Here is a 21,685-nt window from a genome sequence, read left to right as displayed (position 1 = left end):
GATGCATTATACTCACCCTCTCATAACCATTATCGTTACCCCCGGCACCGCCGCCGCCAGCTGATCCCATGCCAAACATTTCGTAGGGCAAATCCTCATGACCAGCTGTTCCCAGGCATTCCAAGCAGGCAAAGCTATCGGGTGCTAGCCAAACATTGTCCGGTGTGCTAGGCGGTACTCCAACAAAACTCTTGCGAAAGGGAGCAGAGAATTTGCCACTCAATCGTCCACTGGCAATGCCAACGCCCATGCCAATCCGACTGCTACGCGCCGAGTCGGCACGACTGGTGCTGGGCTTACTACTCAGATCGCCCATGCCCAGATGTTGATGCTCAATCACAATTGGCATGGGCATGGCCATTTGTTGTTGTTGTTGCTGCTGCTGTTGTTGGGGCGAGCGTTTACTGAGGGCAGGCACTGTCGTTGACATGGAAGCAGAGGAGGAGCACAGCTCCAACAGAAACGTGGCATTCTCTCGCATTGTGGTATACACCTCGGAGTTGGCAATCAAAGTGGTTGTCTTCACGCCAAACAAATTCATCTCGTTAACTGCAAACGAAGAAAAGAAAATAAATCCAGTAACTGCAATCCTCCTAGAGGAAAGGGCAGACTCACCATCGCTTTGATCATTGCTAGTCACATGGGGAATTGTGCTGCTATTGACATTGGTGGCACTCAGACTGCTGGCCAAGTATTTATCTCGGCAGGTGTCACACATAAGGAACCATGATGAGGCACCTTTGCCGCCCTCCCCGCAATTGCCGGCCCATCCCTCACAGAATATGCCCACTGAATTGTAACCCTTGCCCTTGGCGGATTTTCCACAACCCGGATGGGCAATACGCATGTGATATGTCACCGGCATGGGCAGGAAAAGTTCACAGATTTCACACCAACTGCCGTCGTCCTTCTTTTTGCGTTTACATTTCTTGCCCAATTCCTTGTCCGTGGAGGCGGCCAGACCCTCGACATCGCCTGCGGACTTACCATCAATTTTGCCATCCATATCACCACCATTCGCCACCTCTCTCGTCTCGCCACTGCTGGGCGAGATCAGGCAACGTTGTTGTTCCAGAGCATTCGACTGAACAATCTGAACGCAGCCCGAACAGATCTGTTCCCACAAATAGACCAAGCAACGCAATGCCGGCGGCAATACACTGACCAACTCCGGCAGAGCCTGCAGACCCTGACCTTTCTGTGAAGATGCCGCCGTCTGAGACAACAAAGGAGCATGTTCGCTGTCGCCGTTGCTGGTTAGCGGATTCTTGCGATGCTTGCTGCGATTATGCAACGAACTGTTGCCACTCTTTGTCAACGTCTCCAGCGTGGATGGACGTATATTGAGATAATGCCCAGCATTGGCCACCTCCACCGAATGGCGCTGTTGGGCCTTTTGCTCCCGCGACAATTGGAGCCGAGCGTCTCCAGCCTCGCGTCGCGTAACTACTGTGGCCCCCTCTTTGGGTAATCCCGGATGGAACTTTAGGAAACTGGCACAGGCCATGGCATCATGGACAACTCCTTCGTGCCAGAGTAAAGCGGCAAATACCGCCCTGATGCTCTCGGCAAAGGATGGCGGCATGGCCCGTTTAATGGGTCCCATGGTGTTGCGTTTGGTCGTGCTACTGGCCACCGAGCAGGATGAGGATGACGCTGTTGAGGTGGTAGCCACTGCCACGGGTATTGGCATCACAGATGCTGGACTGTCGCCCAAATGCAGTTCACTTTGCGTTTCCGTTTTCGTTCCCGTCGTTGTTGTGGTAATCTGCAGTTGAAGATCATCTTCCTGTTGCTGCTGCTGCTGGGCGGCGGCGACTCCTCCAGGAACCTCCTGTTGTACTGTTCGTCGTGGTGTATGCTTGGGTGTCGATAGTAAAGCCGCCGTCTGGCTGGCTGTATAGTTGGGTCTACGCATACTAGCCAAATCAAAGTCCTCTTCCTGGGGCTGTTGCTCCTGACTTTTGCTAGTGCTCGTCGTGTTGTTGGTGTTGCCATTTCCCCGCTGCTGCTGCTGCTGCTGCTCCTGTCCACCCATTACGCGCACCAACTCCCTAACTGAGACCCCTGTGGCCACGGGCAATGGCGATGGAGCTGATGCCGGAGACGGAGCCGGAGCTCCTTCGACATCGCCTTTGAACCATTTTTGCAGGGCCTGCAACTTGATGGCACCGCCACCGACCACTCCAGCTATGGCTGAACCCAAATTCGAGGGCAGCAATTCAGTGGCTACAGCCACTGAAGATTCTGCATCAGGATCGGCCACTTCGACATCAAGCTCCAGGTCCGTGGATTTCAAAGGGAACAGAAAGGGATTCGTTGAACTGGCGGAAGCCGCAAAGTCAAAGATCTTCTTGCCAGGCGATGCAGAATTCGATGCTGATGATTTCAATTTCGTGGGACTTAAAGTGGACGGACTACTCGGCCCTTGGCCCTTGGGACTGTTATGTGCGGGCGGCGGTGGTGGGGGCAATGGGGACGCTGTCCCTGAACCGTCATTAGATTCGCTCGATTTGGAACGTGTAGCATCGGCAACAGGTTGCAGCAGGGATCGGGCCAAATGTTGATTGAACTGCAGACACCAGGCCTCTGTGGGATACCAGCCCATGGTGCAGTGCTGACGTATCGACTCCGTGGAGAGCCGCAACCAAATGCCGTCGTCATTCTCAATCTCATCGATGAATGAAATGATGCCACCCAAGCGCACCACACCCACCTGCTCCGATTGAAGTGTGGGATGCGAACGGATGCGCAGCCCGGCACTGTGCCTGGCTTGAAATCGTCGCAGTTTGCTGGGAGCTTGTGGCCGACGTGCTGCATTGCCCAGTCGATGGGCATTGGGGGGCGGCAAAACCCCCTCCTTGACATCCACTCGATAGACCTCCTCCAGCTGTATGCCATCGATTATTACGGCCAGGCAATAGCCACCCACCGAATTGGGTGTCCAGTGTACACTGAATGTCCCATCCTCCATATCCTGGGCACTCAGCGCTTCGGTGGTGCGTGTTTGGACAGGACTGCTGTAGCGTAGCTCCTCAAACGAGTAGTTCGTAAATGGTTTCATGAACGTAATGGCCTTAAAACACATCTTCTCCTTGGTTGTCGGCTCATAGTTGAGTCGTGGCGGTGGCGCCATGCCACCCAAATTCAAGTGTCCCCCACCGACAACACTATCGCCGTGACGCATCTTTGAATTATTGCCACTTGCAGAGGAAATTCCACCAATTCCCATACCACTTCCACTCGTATTTGGCCCAGTCGGTATGGCCTTTATTTCGACCTTCAGTTCGGGTACTAATACCGCATCGCCATATTGATCACGTATGGTAACTGTCACCTGGGTGGGCCAACCATACCTCAGAGGTTCGGTTATTGTGTTTAACTCGCATCTGCGGGGCAAGAGCAGAACAACAATTTAGCAATCCCCTGCAAAAAGTGTTTGGTTCTCAAATCGTTACTTACTTGTTGGGATCTAAACGAGATTCAGGCTGTAACCAGGCGGCCAAGCGTGCCCCGGAAGATCCTGGCGCCCCACTAATGAAATCCTTGAGAAATTGACGCTCATTAGACTGTGATCTGAAAATACATTAAATGAGAAAATCCTTAAACTTCATTCTTTTACTTGTCTCTAAACAAAATTGATAGTATCAAGTGCAAGCGAATCTTACATTCTTAAGGGTTCCAAATCGATCATATTATATATGTATAAACAAATACATTTGTATACATACATATTATATTTGTTTATAGTGTAAACAAAATCGATAGCATATTGCCAATTGTTGCAAATTTCTAGCAAATAAACATTGTGGAAACTCGAGGTCTAAAGTCTAAAGTCTAGAATTTTACGTAAGTTTACAAAAAGAATTGTGTGGACTTTGAACTGTCGCCTTTTCTTTATCAGCTGTGAACTTCTAGAGAAAGCTCGAGGAACTTGCCAATATTTAGAGAGTATGCCAAGTCTTAAATGAACCCCAAAGTGGATATGCTGAAGTGGCCCGCATAGTCGCCCTTTAAAAGGGTGTAGAAGGAGCTTTGCCCAGTGAAGGAGGTCTAGGTTTTGGTGGATTTCATGCCATCAATAATTTTGTAGGTGAGTGCGAAAGTTGTACATACATACATACATACATGTACATATGTAATTATCAAGTAACCAAAGATATTGTATATTGATAGAAAGGCAGACAGGAATAATGTCTACTTTAAAAAATTGCAGATACAAACATATGTACATACGTATGTATGTATGTACATGCTTTCCTCGGATTTCTATGTTTACTTAGTAACTAAAGATTTTCGCATGTTTTTGTTATATGGATAAATGTTTATACATGTAACAGATAAAAACAAGAAATATATAAAGAAAACCATACATAAACAGATATGTACATATGTATGTATGTATGTATGTACATACATAGGTTTTTCTCCATTTCCCAAGTTTGACACTTAACAATCTTTTATGTTAATGGAAACCAAATTCAAGACATTTTACCCTTTACTCATTTGGATACACAAAAGGGTATATTTGTGGTATTCAACAGGTAAAAAGAGGAATCGCATATATGTACATACATATATACATAGAGACATACCCGTTTATGTATGTACGTATGTACATACATATGTATACATCAAAGTCAGCAATTTGAATATCAGTGAATAAACCAATTGAAACAGGGTATCTACAAATCGATATTCAATCTAAGATGCAAATAGAGAAATGCATTCCAATCAGAATTCAAAATGCAGCAGCAGCATCAACATCAACATCAAACTTTGATGCCGATTTGACCTGACCTATACCTCTGCCGGCTTTCCTTATGGCTTCAAAGTGGATGGTGATGGAATGATAATAATGGGAAACAGTTTGATCTAGGCACGTCGCCGTTTATTTGGGATAAGAACTGGCCGGATAAGAGGCACGTACGTTGGTGCTAGGCCTCGACACGCTCTCTCGCTCTCTCAGCGGGGTGGATGCCAATATGAACGTGTGTGAGAACAATGAGATACATAAGTAAGAATGTATGCATGCACGCATGTAGGTGGTTGTGTGCACCAACACACACACATGGACACGCACGCACATGCATAAAAACGTGCAGCACCTAAAAGTTTTAGCCGGTGATAAAATACAGACATACGCACATTGATAGAACGTAGAAGAAAAAAAAACCCAAGATATGAATATATATGTACATACATACATACATACAATGTATTTGCCAATCCATATGCACATGTGTGTGTGTGTGTTATGTGTTAAACACACATTTATTATTATTATACATAGATGCATTTGTACATACAGTGCCTGATCTAGGTCATAATTTTGGGACTTTTTGACGGGGGTAATATTGAATATTTTGAATCTTGTTTATCGAAATTAAACAGTTTTAGAGGTAAAATATTGTTTGTGAAGTGTGGGGTGGGGAAATTTTGCCCATATTTCCCCCCAGGATTCGCCATTGTGTACATGTGATCCAATTATTAATATGGTAGTTAATTTTCCATCTTATGTTAGTGCTACAAAACAGAATCCTATGAAAGTTTGAATCCAAAATGGATATCTTTTGCAGCATTTGGAAAATTGGCAATAAAAAGTGTATTTTCCTATACGTATCCACAATCCCCATCCATTATCCGTACATACATATGTATGTACATATGTACCTATTTGTGTGTACGTTTTTTCAATTTGATAATAAAAGTATTCCCTGATCCTCTGGATATTTGAAAACGTATGAAGCTCCCATGAACCATGCATACATATGTACATATGTATGTATTTATGTGCATACGTATGAATGATATGAAAGTGGAAATGAAATTTTCCAATGAATTATGGTAACAGCACTTTACTCTGCGGTGGTAAACACACCACCAACTCTTAACTCCACCACAAGCAGAACCACAATACAACCGTAGCTCCCCCTTGCCCGCACCCCACCCTCCCTTCAACAACTTAAACCCATTCAAATAAAAGCGACACAGAGCAAAGAATAATAACAACTAAAGGCAGGTAAACACATATATACATGTGTGTGTGTGTGAGCTACCTGTGGGAAACATGTTCCCGAGACCCATTATTTGTGCGTGTGTGTGTGTGTCTGACTCCCATCAGAACCAACCAGCCCAAATAGAGCGCAGTAAAACAAGTCGAAAAATGAAGTTGGCGTTTGATTACAATGAAATCATTTATTCATTCATTCATTCAATGTGTTCACTGCGGAAGAATGCTTCTCCCTTCCCCCTTCCCGCAGTAACAAAGTCAAGTGCAGGTTTTATCTCTTTTTGTTGGCATGCGTGAGTGTGTGATAACACACACACACACACACACACTCAGCCTAGATGGTAAATTGAAACGCATAAAACCCCGAAAAAAAAAAATCACCGATCCAACGATGTAATAATTGAATGAGTATAGATTGTTGCTGTCGGGGAGGGAGGGGAACCATCATTGTGGTGGGTACTTCTCAGACTCACTGCATCTCTCTCTCTCTCTCTCTCTCTTTCTCAGTCTCACTTGAACTTTTCCTAGTCAAGTGTGTCTGTGTGTGTGCGTGTGTGTGTATTTTTCTCCGCCGGGACTTCCGGTGGCATCGTGTGCCCTGTCGACGTCCCCGCATCGTGTCGTGTGTGTTATGTATATAGCATCAAATTGAACGCAAATTGATTTGTTGCAGGCAGCAGGAAGAAACGAGATGGGATGATCTACTCTCTTTGGTCTCTCATATAGTGGTGGGTCTAAAAATGCCCTTCTAATAGCTGCAATTAAGTTTTTTCGTCTGTCTGTCAAGCCAATTAAAATTATTGCTTATTGCATTCAATTGATAGAATCCAAAAACAAAGAAAAAATACTACAAATAAAATAAAAATTAAATTTTTAAATGAAAATGGGAAACGGGTGGAAACTTCTTTGCTCCGTTCTCTTATCAATCTATTCGATTATGTTTTAAATGCACTTGGGTTCCCTTTGCCGAATGTTCTAAAATCTTGCAAAATTCTAACTTGATTAGAATTGTTGAATGGTATTCTCCATTTCTCTCTCTCTCTCTCTCTCTCTCTTTCTCTCTCTCTTAAGTTATCAGTTGTCTTTTCTAGGCTAAAGCCTGTAACTTCTGCGAATGGATTAGTTCATTTCTTTTCTTTTGTAAACTTTTCGCATCCATACACATATACATATGTATGTGTGTCTAGGTATGTATATGTATATGGATATTTCAGGCGATGATGATATCAATAATCTCATTTTGCATTCGGCGATAAATTTTACCACCAATGATTATGAATCAGAATTTTCTTGTCTTTATTCGTTCTATCGTGTCTTAAACCGTATTTTGTTTTCTTATTTAGATAATGGTAATGCGTTTCTGAGTGAGAGTATTATTTTCATCCCAATCAGCTGTCAAAAAGCTCTCTGAAAGAGAGAGAGGGGAGAGGAGAGAGCACACAGCCAACAAGAGCGATAGCCAACGAGCGAGCAATACACAATGAAGTAAGTACGGACTTCGGAATACCTTTCACTTTCAAAAACCAAATATACATATATGTACATACATATATGAATATTAAATTCTTATTCTCCATTTTCCATGATTCTAGTCCGATAATGTTAATGCGTTTATTCTAAATTATGGAGGCGGAAGTGGGTGTGGCAACAATTTTCATAATCATCATTTGCGCTCATATTGAACATCTACATACCAAAATTGATGACTTTAACTTTATTAGTTTTCAAGTAAAACAATTTTATTTCATTTTTCGGGGGGGCCGAATTGGGCGTGGACAATTTGAAGTATGTACGCCAATTATGTTGTCTGTAGGTAGTCTTTGAGAGAATTATGATATAAACTCGATCACATGTCAAATTTGTTGGCTCTAACTCTTATCGTCTAGGTGTTCATACTAGATCGATTCGGCTGTTGATGCTTATCAAGAATATATATACATTATACGGTCGAAAAAACTTCCTGTCTGCCTGTATACCATATATACCCTATAGGTGCATGGTATCTCTACACACAGAGAGAGAGAGAGAGAGTGAGAGTGAGAGGTTGCCTTGCCTACCCATGAGCACGATCAAAATTCTGAGTCAGTGTCGAAGCAACGTCCAAAGAAAACGCACTGGAAAACTATCTGTTGCGTTTCAGATACATTTTTCGTGATTATTAAAATTTGTTGTATTGTCGTTTTTATTTTATTTCATTTATTTTTTTTCGTGTGTTTCGTTTTTTTTCTTTATTTTTGTTTGTATTTTTGTGGATGACGACGACGACGACCGACAAAGTTTGTCTGCTCGAGCAGCATTAATATGTATTTTAGTGTTGTGTCTTAGAGACCAGCTAACAGAAGAGCTAAACACACACACAACCAATGTATGTATCCATTTGTGTGTGTGTGTGTGTGTGAGTGTGTGTAGTTTGCCTTTTGAATGTGAAATTCAGTGCTTTTAATTGAAAATGAAATGCAAATTGCCTGCTGAGCGGCATTAAAAGAAAAGAAAAAGAAAATTTCATAAAAGAAAAAAGAGTAAAACAAAACAAAAGAAAAGACGACTGAGTGCATCTACAAGAACAACAACAACAACGACGACGACGACAACGAGTGACCCCAAAAATTATAGATCATGTTGCCGGCCCTGGTGATCTTCGGGCTACTACTGGCGGCTACCCCCCTTGTGCCCTTAGCCAGCAGCCGCGCTATCGGAATCGTTTCCACCCAGAATCGGCATCCCGAAGTCTGATCCAAGGCAATCCCATAAACATATGCGAATATTGTCAATGTGAGAAGACGACAATTGTTTGTGATTTTCAGAAAACCAAAAAACCCGTAAGTGTTAAAAAGAATTTACCGAAAATTTTCGAAATTAGTTCTGTTTTATTTAAAAATGTTTAAAAAATGACAAGAAAATGCAATTTGAATTGCTTATGTATGTATGTATGTACATATGTACAATGACAATTTCAATTTGAATTTCCATTTTTAATTGTAGTTTAGTAATTGCCTGTTGTTGCTTTCAAAAACGAATTTATTTTTGCAGTTGAGGTATTTCATAGATACACACACGCACACACACACACACACATCTAAATATGTATTCAAACAGTTGAGAGGGAGTGTAGCACTGAGCAATAGTATGGATGGATAGATGGATGGATGAATGGAGTACTTGACTTGTACATAAATGAGTTATTGTTGTTAATTTGTTAAGCTCAATCCACACATCACACAGATACATACATATGTACGTACATACATATGTATCTACTACCGATTCTACACAATTTTCACTGATCATGCAATGAGTCAGTACAGAAAAAGAAAAACAACAAAGAAAGAAACATCAATCTCTTTAGTTTAGAGATTTGCATAATACATGGCAGAAATCGATGAGAAAACTTAAAACACATTTCAAAATTAGTCATTCCGTAATCAAAGGCTTCCCCAATGCTATCAATTGCTATCAATTTACACTATACTTGACAAGAAATTCGATTAGAAAACCGTTTACGGGTACGGACGGACTTGGAAAATGTTTTCGTGGAGTTTCCGTATAGAAAATTGGGGAATTTTGGCTCAGTAATTTCATTGTTATAATAGTTTGGGAGATAGAGGGATTCTTTGTTTTATATAATTATTCATCATTACTGACCTCCCCGTACTCGGGGACCCTTGAATCAGCCCATGGTAATAATTGTTATCTACCTTATTTCACCCATTGAATGTACTTACTAATTGAAACATTATAGATTTAATAAAGTAATGCCACAAATAACTTAATACTTGAGATCTTAACACCTTATCTATATATGTATGTAAGTTACCACAACAACAAATAATAATGACCAACAGCAATAATTAACACTGAAAATATTGCTACGAATGGCACCGGCAGCAGCAATGGCGCATTGCGTGCAAACTAAAAGAACAAACCCCAAAAAAAAAAAAAAAAAACAACAACAACAAAAAAGGCAAACGAAAACAATAATAAAGAAAAAAAGGAAACAAAAACAAAATAAACCACTGCTCATTCAACCAGTTCAACAGGTTATGCTAATGAATCAGGTGGCAGCAGCAACTGACAGTCGTCAGTTTGCTCGACGAACGAACAACTGAACCAACCAACCAACCAAGTAGGGGATACAATAGAGTCTAGAGACCCGGTCGAACCTTGGATCAATTTTAACCCAAAACGAACTACAAATCAAGCTCTGCTTAAATGCAGGGGGCTGTCCGTTGTTATCCTTTTCAATCTCTCTCTCCCTCTCTCTGGTTTTGGAAAATCGATCTATTAGTTGAGCTCGTTAGCCTTTAAGATCTATTTATCTATATTTAATGTATGTAACTAATTCTCCCATACGAAAGAGAGTTATGACACTAAACTTTACCCCTATAAAACTTGTTATTACACTTTTCATCTTTTCGTTTAAACGTTATCAGCGTTATTTTTAACCCCCTTTGTCATTTCCCTCCCACCAATGCAATGTTATCTCACTTTCCCGGGTTTTGAACTTTTCCTTTCTATTTCGTTTAACTTCCTAAATTATAATTTTCCATACATGTATACAAGAGATAAAACCGAAATGGAACGAGAGTTTACCTAGAAATTCAGAGGAAGAAGAGCGGACTGATTGAAAGTGAATCAGCTGACCCAAATGATAAAGATTGAATTGAACGTATGTACATATAAAGATATACATAAAATATGTGCGTATATATTTATTGGTAGATAAACATGTTCAAGTCACTGATGAATTGTCAATGACTAAAATTCTTGCATTTCTTTTCAATTTAATACATTGTATATATATATATATATGTATATACAATACATATATTTTCAGTTGTTATCATTGTTGTTGTTTCTTGTCATTATCTCTAAGCAAAAGCGGACACCAGAGAACGGATATGGGCGTGGTACATCCATATACATACATACATACATACATACATATATTCAATATGATTTCACAATGAATTAAAAAGTTCTCTCATTCTATGTGTCGGCATCTTGTAGATATCGAAATTTATGGGTTTTTTTTTTTTCGTGGGTGTATTTATCGCTAAATTGACTTCTACACTTTTTCCGGATGGTGTGCGAAGTTGACGAAAACCGAACACCACTCGTTCCGTTCCCTACATCTTTATCTCCACAATCCACAATTCACATCCATCTGCCCATCTCTGTCGTCAATCCATTTATAGAGACCAAATCTATGCATGTATATATATATATACATACATATATACATATGTATTTATGTAGTGCCACAGTAAAATGCGCCGGCGGCACTCAAAACAGATTGTTATATAGTGAGCGTGTGTGTGTCAGTCTTTTGTGTATATATGTGTAGAGTGTTATCGTGTGTGTTTTTGGAAAATGCCTATACTTAAATACCATTTAAATGGCTACTTAAACTACTTTCCCAACACAAATATGGTTAATGGATATAGGTACTAAAAATCTATCAAGTGGCAAATTGAATGACTACTTCTACACACTGACACACACACACACACAGACACTCAGATACAAATGTAAATACAAATACCACAATGTGTGCCTGTGTAGTTGCTCGTCATACTATCTCAAAAACAATGTGTTAAACGCAGCAGGAGGTGCATTAGAACACACTAAAAGTAAAATGTAAATAAAATATACATATGTAGGAAAAAGACAAAGAAATTTGGCAAACTGATTATTCATATTGTAATTGGATTTTCAAGCTATTTCAATTGAACATCGATTTGTAGGTAGAGGTTTGGAAAAGTTTAAGGTAATTCTACCTTTTCTATAGTTATAGATAGTAAAAATTGTAATCATAGTATATGGTGATTTGTTTGTTTCGATATAACTTTCGATATTTGCAATATTTCAGGCAATAAATGATCGATCTATCGAAAGGATTAACGAAAGTATTTTAAATAGTTTGGTACATATTTCTAGGATAGTTATTTTAAACTTCTACTTATCAATGTCGTTATTGTTAATAAATTAGACAAATCTATCGTTAGAACATTGTGAATTCAGATAAATATCGGAAGATTTCTTCACAAACAGTTGGACATAAATATTCGAGTACAAGAAGGAAGTAATTTCATTTCATTTTGATGGTGTACTTAATGTATATTCAATGATAAACATAGTTTATAAACATTATCCGAACAGTTATTGATCCCTAGACCCAATCCAATCATAAACTGCTTGAAAAATGATGTCCAAATATTTATGGGCATATGTATGTCTCAGGCAAAAAGAAATCATAGATCCATTGGCTATGTATAAATATTTCTTTCATGATGTAAACATCCGACTTAATTGACAGGTTGTTTGCTCTTTGGCTAAATTATTTCATAGGCAATTCTCATTAATCACATACAAAAATATTTAAGTTGCCCATGAGAATTCATTGAATTATATATACAAATAATTTGTTAGTTTTTTTCTTTGAATTTGTTTTCTGCACATTTCTGTGTATAAATTTTTTAAAGTTTGGAATATTTTTAGATTGATTCTTCATACATACTACGTCAGTTCTATAATATTTCACTTGCACTTCCACTCACTTAATCTTATCTTAGAATGTAAACAAACTAAAAATTAAACCTAAAAGAGAGTGGATAAGATCCATTGATCGAATTTCTTTAGGATTCATCCAGATTGGATGACATGATCGATTCGAAAATGGAGATGCAGTCAATTGAGATCCGATCATCTGCAATGTTTTTACTTACGCAGTCTAAGAGTCGAATAGACCAAGTTTATTCTATAATTGTAATTGAAACTTATGATTCATATCTCCTTACGAAATCGTTATCATTAAAGGCGCGGAGCGAAGTAATCCGACTAAAACGTCAAGACGATAATGACTGGTAAATTGCACTTAATGCAATGTTGAAACATTAAATAAAAAAAAGTCACGTAGTCTTAGATTGATGCGGGACGTCGGACCACTTTGTCTCTACATGTGAACAGATCCCTTAATGTATGAAAAGAAGTGGAAAAATATGTGAACGATTGGAAGATTGGGAAAATTCTGTTACCATAACATGTTTCGACCACGTGTGGCAAAAACTGATTGCTTGACCTGGCTTACACACACACACACACACACACCACATATGTATGTATGTGCATATTTATCTGCCAAGACCCAGAAAAATATAGAGACAAAACTCAGAATTTCCTCTTTATTCTCGCATTTTATCTCTCTCTCTTTCTCTGTCTGTGAGAGAGAGTTTTTGTTTTTAAAAAGATTCATAAAACAAAAGCATATCATAATTTATTTTTAATTGGTTTTGGTTTTTGGTGTTTTTTTTTTTTTCTTGATATGGGGAGCGCGTTGTGGTGGACGGAGATGTTTGTTGGTTTTGGCAACGGCAACGGCAACGTCTGAGGCTGTTTCCGTTGCCCTTCTCTAAAAATAAAAGTCCCCCGTCAAAAAAAAGTTGGAGACAAACATTATTCGATTTTTCCTTTTGGTATGAGAATGTGATCGAAAGAATGCAACTCTCTCTCTAAAAATAGAGAAAGAGGAAACAACCATGTGAATTTGGAGAAACTTTATGAACTTAAAACTTCGACAAAGCTATAGACACTCGATTACTTGATCTCTATATATGTATGCACAGAGAGGAAGACTCAGGGGGAGTAAGTTGAGAAGAAGAGAATAAGTGAGGTGAAGAGGAAAAAAGAGTAGAAAATCAGACAAACAAGCAAATTAAAACTCATACGTAATTGAGACTTCCTCTTTAAAGAGCAAAAAGAAAAACTGGAGCAATTGAAAGAAATTGCGCGCCCAATACGTGTGGCAATTGTTAACTGATGGATGGCTGGATAGATGGATGGGATGGGATGGGATGAAATGGTTTGTTGGTTGCTTGGTTGCTTGCTGTGTGCACAGCAAGTGACAAGATAAGGCATACAAAAAAGTGTAGACACACGAGGGCTGTTTAATTAGTATATAATAATCGAAACTAAACACATTTTCCATAGATTAAAGTGAGTTAAACATACATTTGGTAGACTTATTCATGATTATAGCACACTTTTGGGAACAAACCTCAATTTAGCTATGAAACAAGCGATGTGGGCTGCAAAATGGAGATACCTTGAGCTCCTTAAAGTATGCTGTCGTTTTTGAAAACAAATTGAACATTCGAATTCAAAACATGCACAAAACATTAAAAAAATTTGGTTATTTGGTTTAAAAACAATTTCTTGCATACTCTAGGGAGCAAATTAATACAATTTCTTGCTTTTACAATACTTTTCAAATTACCCTCGTTGCATACACACACATTCTGAAATCAGATGCGAAAAGAGAGAGGACGCTGCCTATAAAAATAATAATAATAAACATAACAGAAAATGCAGTAAGAAAAATCTCAGCAAAAGACAACACAATTGGAGGGAAACCGACACAAATGACAACAACAACAAGTGCAACAAATAGAAACGACAGTGGAGCAGCACTTAGAGAGTTTATACATACATACATACATGGGGGTAGTGGTAGGGGTTAGGGGGTAGTATCATACATAGTTGTTTTTCTCTATTTGTCTGTGTGTGTGTTTATGACAGCTGCAGTCAGGCCAAAGCCAAAGTCACAACCAGAACCAGAGCCAGACATTGAACCCAAAAACGAGGCCATGACGCAAAAGTCTGTCTGTCTGTCTCTCTCTGTCTGTTGATCGTAATGTTGTCTCGACGGTTTTCAGGTGCTATCTGCCCCATTCTTTTCCCCCCTTTGTGTGCCAAATATGCATGGATATGTCCGCAACTTGTTTGATTCACGTCAAATTTTGCGGAAATTGCAGACACACGCACTCCCACCGCACTCCGGCACGTAGGCGGTTCGGTTCGGCTCAATGAAAGTCAAGTCAAGGGCACGACTGTGAAAGACTATTGTGAAATAAATAGTTGGTTATTATAATTATACAATTCGCATTTTGATTATTCTGATAAAAACAAAATACTCTTGCAACTGTGTTTACATACAGCAGTGGTCACAAATCTAGTTTAGGTTGCTTAGGAAAAGCAAAAACAAAATGATTAAGACCCTTATTTGCTTCTAAGTTATAAGTTTTTTAAAATGTGCCTTAAATTTGTGACCACAAGTGTTGAGATAAGATGTCAGTTTCCAAATGAAATCACTTTATGCAATTGCATCATTAAATCAAGGAAATAAAAGTTCATATATAGTTCTTTATCAATAAAAAAAGAGAAGAAAAGAAGCAAAGTTGGGGCTTTATATTGTATTATCATAAAAGTGAAAAGGGCTTTTACATCATCTATTGTCACACTATTTCTCTATAAGCTATAGGTGCATTAGGTCTAATCCAAAACGTTTCTAAGGCCACCTTATAAGACTGGTACGGCCACTTCATTTTAAGTGAATGAAATTAAGTAGAAAGACTCAAGAAGTCAAAGTAATGCAGAGATATAAAGAAATAAAGTTAATGTGATCTTTGGTCTATGAACAACCATGGGCATATGTATGTGTGTATGTATGTATATTCTGTAGTAATCTCGCCATCGTCATCAGGCCATCTACTCAGTCTCTCCAGGGCAGTCTCCAGGCCAGTTTGCCCGCCAGACCATCCATCCATCCATCCATCAGACATGGCGACATCATTGTCGTCTTCGTCGTCACCCCAAAGTATTTTAAGTCAAACTATTTTCACTTAATTTAATGAGAAAATTGCACAAAAAAGATATGTACATACATGATGAGGAAAGGAGACAGACAGAGAGACTGTTGGGGGGGGACCGAACAGCTGGGTTTAAGTCTTTGGTGCGGATACGGGCGAGCTGGAGCAATGAACGTTGCGGTCAAGTTGCTGTTACTTGTTGTTGTTGTCGCAGACTTTGCGTTTAAAAATAATACAAAATGCACATAGATACATACATACATACATCCATTTGTATGAATGTGTGTACATGTATGGGTAGAAAGAAATGTAAGTCAAGCATGGAGAAAAAGAATGGGGGGGGCCAGGCCACAAAGAAGACAAACTGTGATGATCATGATGAAGATGATGGTAATGATGGCTCACAGTGTCTCGATTGAAAGTGTTGATGGTTGTCAAATTAAGAGTTTAACAAGTTAGTAAATATTTGAGTATTCAATAGTTAATGGTACATTTCTCTGGAATTTGAAGTTTGTTTTAAGTCTATAAAAAGTCGAAAAGAATCTTTCTATTTTTCGTATAACTTTCTCACACTGTGCTGGTTATTTATTTTTTTTTTTTTTGCCAATTCCTTATTAAATTTAACTCAATTTCTGTTTTCTTTTGTGTCCCCAAACAGCTGTCCAGCATATGGAATAGTGCAATTGCAGTACCACCAAATTTCACGGCAATACAAGTGATACTCACGCGTGACACGAGACTGGAACTACATGATGGATTCTTTCAAGTGAAAAATCGTGTCAATCGTGTCATAATCATTGGAGGCGGTCAAGTGGAAATCACACCATTCGCCTTTCGAAATAATCAAGGTGGCTATCCTGATATACAAATCCTAAATGTATCGAATGTTTTCCTGAAAGAGCATTCATTCTCGGGTATGAATCACAATGTCTTCTAATATGAATATAGTATAAAACCTTCTTTTTTTTTTTGTTTTTGGTTGATAACAGGACGTGAATTTAAATTAACTATAGAAGATTGCGATAGTTTGGTCTTATTTCCCGAGGCATTTTCCAATGTGAATGCCTCATGCAATTTTGTGCGAATCAATCATCTTGAAATGAATAAGAAAGCGTTTAGTACGAATAGTACAGTGAATGTAAGTGAATATTATGCCATTCAAATGATTCATTCATCCCATTAATTCACATTTTCGCTGCCACAGTTGTACATTGAGGAGGCTCGGATGCAAGAGATTCAAAGTTTTGAGGTGGTTATGAACAAAATTAATATCACGAAATCAACAATTGGCACCATACTAACAAAGGCCTTTGATGTAACAAATATCAATGAATTGTCCTTTGAAAACTGCCGTATACGTAAAATTGAAACGAATGCTTTGACAAATCGTCTGTTTAGTAATCATGTATCGATAACCGATTGTCATATAGATGCCATTGACAAGGAGGCGATTAGTGGCAGTGGCATCACAGAGTTGACATTAAAGAACAATACGTAAGTAGCTAAAGAAAGCTCCTAACAGTTCCTGACTTCAGCTTATTTCTTTTGTTGTTTTTGCAGCATTGAAACCATCGAATCGGAGGCATTGAAAGTACATAGTACTTTAGTATTCATACAGGATAATACGGTGATGCATTCGGGCAATGATTGGCTTATGGTCACAGATGGTCAACAAATTGTTGTCGAGAATAATCATTTCAAGGACTCTGGCCAAGTTTCATTGGGTCATTCGAAGAATCCATTGAACTGCTCGTTTGCCAACAATCGCTTGGACTCGGCCAAAAGTATCATTCTGAATATCACAAATTGTGTGGTGCGTTACATTACCACGGCTCGGTCATGCAATTGCAATAGCTCGGATGTAGCCACCTCATTCGATCATGATTTCAGTTCGGAAATTTATTGCACCTTGGATGCCAGAGATCAGAGTTGCTTCAATGCCAGCACAGTGAATTCGCGACGTTACAGCAATGAGGCATGCGGCACAATGTTGCCCAATCGGACAATGCGATGCACCGATGGCTCGATCCGAATACATCGCAAGGGCTACGGATTCATAACCAAAGAGGAAAATGCCCAAATAAATCGTGGCATGCCAATATCCGATATTGTTCTTATCATAATTTTTGTCATATCAGTATTGATCGTTGCAATGTGCATTGGTTACTATTGCAAGCGTAAGTTATGCAATCGCAAGGGTTGCGAACGAAATGACAAGCCCAAATACTGTGTCCTAAGCCAATCGGAGCTAACTGAACTGAAGAGCGGTTTAGCTAATTTACCCGATAACTCGCCACTTCGTCGGAAATGCGAAAGACTGATTGCAAATGATGGTAAACTAACTATCGCAGAATGCAGTAAATCAATTACAAAGCTAATTAGCCAAACGAATGATATACCACATGGCATTAATCTGTGTCTTGAGCGTCATTTGAAGAATCATAATGTCAACAATACCTTGTCATCGCCTCTGGGGGCATATGGTGGTGGTGGTGGTGGTGGTGCTGCTGCTGGTGGCGTCGGTGGCGATGATGTTATGACTGCCATTGGTAATCATAGTAGTCAACCAGCGCCCAGTGCTCCCATATTGCAAATTGAGCTGCTGGGCGATAATCCCATCTATGAGGAGCTACAGGATACACAGGGGCCACGGCAGCCGCTGCTATATAGTATATACTCGGAACCGCTTGAGAGCGGACCAGTGGCTCCAGTTTATTCGGAGCCCTTCAATGCAGCCGGTAAGTGTGATGATGGCAGTAATCGCGATTGGAATAGCAACACTAATTCGGCCACGGAACGTTTATGCTGGGTTTGATTAAAAACCCTCCTCACCCACCAACTTCCAATTTCCCTATCCCAACCAACTTGAACTCGAAATCGAATCCTAGCAATATGTTGTTTGTAGCTTTTGTCCTATGTTGGCAAAGACCTAAATATTGCAGGTCATGTCCAGAAATGTGTGTCTTTTAACCAACATCGAAATATATGTAGATGTTAAATGGGTAACAGCTGGTAACAGGTGTAACTTATCCTAATGATTTTGTAAATACCTAACTTTAACTTATAAGTATATAAAAAATGTAGTTCATTCCTATACAAAGAAAACACAAAATGGATAGACAATAAGTAAAACAAATGATTTATAAACCACCAAAGCACACACACACAACAAGTAGTTATATTTAATTCAGGCATCTAAGGGAACCAACCACAAAATATTTGTAATACTTTATATATCTATGTATGTATGTATGTATGTAAGGTACAATCCAAAGCACTCCAACCCACAAATACACACACACACACACGCACACTCAACACACAACGTCCTTGTTGGGCATGTATATGGATCGCATTTAAATCTGAAAGGTATACAACTAATTCTATATATATTTAAACATTCTTCTTGGTGATGGTCTCTCTATCTATTGATTTATCTATTCTTCTTCTCTGTGTGTATGTTTGTCGTAGTTTGTAGTAGTTGATAGATTTTTTCAATATCAATAATCGGACATAATTTACACTTTCTTTTCTTTGAATTTCTCACAAGTTAAAAAGAAATTGAAAATTACTTTAAAGTGTAGATAAATTTTACAATTTATGAGTTTTAGTTAACTTTTGAAGTCAATTTTAAGTAATTCAAGATAAATTTTGGTTATGTGGAAAACAAATTAGAAATTGATTTCAATTTTTTTTTTTTTTTTGTTGTGTATTTATTTTGCAGATGCAAATGATATGCCACCGCCATATCAGGCTGAATATGCCACACCTATGCGGCATCATCATCAGGTGCCACAATCATCAACATTGTCAATACAGCAGCAGCAGCAAATCCCGTCCAGTCATACATTTAATAATACTATTAATCATAATAATAATATTAATAATAATAACAATGCCAGATATGCCACGCCCGTTTGGCGTTCAGCTGCCAGTGCCACGCCTACAGAAACAGCAACAGCAACAACAACGCCATTTATGGCTTCCCCGCCCATTACACACGCACAAAGACATGTGCGTGATCTGCGGCAGGATCTCGAGGCCAAGCCACAATTTCATCCCAATCAATTGACCTCGATCCGTAACCAAAGACAATTGCACCTCACACAAGTGGGCCCAACGGCAACAACTTCAACTCCTGCACCAGTAGTCACTGCCACCATACGTCATCCGCAGCAGTATCAGCGGAATCCTCGCCAACAATTGAGCAACAGCAGCAGTAGGAATAGCTTTGAGTGCCTCGATGGGGCGGCCAGTTTGGCTGCCATGGAGCATATGGATATGCGTGGAGCTGCCGGCGGATGTGATACGGGTTCGGATCATTCTGGTGGCAGCGATGAGACTGTTAAAATTGATGATGTCATTCAGTATGCTGATGCCTAAAAGTAGGCAACAAATATACATATATACCTCCAATTTCAAGAGGTTTCAAGGAATGAACGAGAGAGATAGAAGGAGAGAGAGAAAGAAACAAATTTTGTGATCTGTACATAAACTATAGTTAACTATAGTTTATTATCAACTTTTAAACATATACATATATTACCTACATATAATCAATTTTTTTTTTTTTTGTATTTCTGTAAACAATAAAACAAAAAAAGGAAGAAAAAAAAAACATGATAAAAAACAAATGGAAAACTTTTTTCGCAGTAAAACGTTTGACTCATCCTCAAGGTAAAAAAGACAGAGTTGGCCGGGTGGGAGTTTGGGGGGGAGGGGGTTTATATGGTATATCAAATTTAAAACAATTTTGCACTTGTTTAAACAAAAGCGAAAACCAAAAACCTCGCATGAGCCATACACAGAATATTGTTTATTAATCACTTGGCATGCAGCTGTAGCAATAGCAGTAGTAGTAGTAGTAGCTTTTTGTTGTTGCTGTTGTTTTTGTACTTTATGCCAAATTGCAAAAAACAAAACAAAATGCATTTTGAGGCTTGTTGGAAATGAAAATTGCACTTTTTTTTTGTTTTTGTTGTTTTTGAAATGTTGTAGAACTTGATTTTCAAGCATAGTTTGAGAGCTGCTGCTGCTGCTGCTATGCAAATTGCATTCTAAATGCCATTTTTGAAGTTATAATCGTAAATTTATATGGTCAGTCGATCAGTTTACGTCATGAATATGTTTATGAGTTTGTGATATGCAATTATACATTTAACTAGATGGAAAACTTCACTTGTAATTATTGTTTTAGTTGGCTTAAAGTAACTTTTATATGTAAAAGAAAACAGGTAAGTAATACTTTTTTAAGTTCATTATTCAATAAATTGTTATTTCATTTTAGAAATGATAAGCTTAACCTCTTTAAAGTTATAGATATGCAATCTGCTTTAAAGTTAAGTAGATTTATGTAATATCCAAGTTTAAGGAAATGTTTAGTTAGTTAGTTATTTTTATAAAATGTTTATTTGAATTGGCCATTAAGTCGAATTGAATGAGTTATGCAAACTGTGACCTCTTTGCAAACTTTGATAAAGCAAATATTTTAACTAATAGATGAATTGCATGAAAACTCTTTGGCAAAGTGTATGCGTGTGTGTGTGTGCTTGCCTCCGGGGTCATTCGTACTCACACGTACTTAAGTATCATGTAGTTTTTTTTTTTTTTTTTTTTTTTGCGGGGGCTACCTCCACCTCCACTCTAATATCAACAAGTGTCAAGCCGCGCGCATTCAATTAAGCGCGACGCAAGCAATCAAAGCCCATCACATAACCAACGAAAGACGCCACCACCAGGCATGAGAGACCACCACCATGTCCATTGTGGGCCTCCGGCTAAGCAACTTCAACGCTAAACCAAAAAAAAAAAAAAAAAAGCAAATATTGAAATAATGAAAAATTCTTGGAGTTTTCTTATGCTTGTTAGCAAACGCAGCAGCCACATTGGCGCGCTCACAGTCGTTCTCTCTATGCCAAGTGAAGCGAGAGAGCATGTGTATGTGGGGAAATAAGATACTGAAATTTGAGAGAAATTCGCTCATACATGCATACGTTGTATATGTTAGTGCTGAGTTAAGCAAAAGCTA

General features: G+C 39.0%; 2 protein-coding genes across 2 annotated transcripts in view; one reads left to right on the top strand and one right to left on the bottom strand.

Annotated features, from left to right (window-relative positions):
• Positions 1–21,685, bottom strand: part of hiw (highwire) — a 42,932-nt gene that overhangs the window by 5,160 nt on the left and 16,087 nt on the right. Inside the window, 3 exon segments of the mRNA XM_068303864.1 lie at positions 17–549; positions 616–3,389; positions 3,463–3,576. Coding sequence (XP_068159965.1) covers positions 17–549; positions 616–3,389; positions 3,463–3,576 — 3,421 coding nt within the window.
• be (ben) lies at positions 8,073–20,100 on the top strand. The gene is made up of 7 exons (XM_068297119.1): positions 8,073–8,094; positions 8,576–8,832; positions 16,316–16,571; positions 16,647–16,795; positions 16,862–17,151; positions 17,218–18,395; positions 19,382–20,100. Exons 1-7 carry the CDS (start codon positions 8,073–8,075, stop codon positions 20,038–20,040), a joined length of 2,811 nt encoding a protein of 936 aa, XP_068153220.1. The 3' UTR covers positions 20,041–20,100.

Source organism: Drosophila tropicalis, unplaced genomic scaffold (assembly GCF_018151085.1).
Source record: "Drosophila tropicalis isolate 14030-0801.00 unplaced genomic scaffold, ASM1815108v1 contig_158, whole genome shotgun sequence".
Lineage (NCBI taxonomy): Eukaryota > Metazoa > Arthropoda > Insecta > Diptera > Drosophilidae > Drosophila > Drosophila tropicalis.
The sequence above is the reverse complement of the archived record's forward strand: the minus strand, read 5'-3'. Positions and strand labels throughout refer to the sequence as shown.

What these genes read in the sequence shown, in the direction of transcription:
- be (XM_068297119.1), top strand. Translation starts at nt 8,073, where the DNA reads ATGAGCACGATCAAAATTCTGA. An exon ending in TTCAGAAAACCAAAAAACCC is followed by an intron (nt 8,833 to 16,315) that starts GTAAGTGTTAAA and finishes GTCCCCAAACAG; the next exon opens with CTGTCCAGCATATGGAATAG. An exon ending in GTACGAATAGTACAGTGAAT is followed by an intron (nt 16,796 to 16,861) that starts GTAAGTGAATAT and finishes TCGCTGCCACAG; the next exon opens with TTGTACATTGAGGAGGCTCG.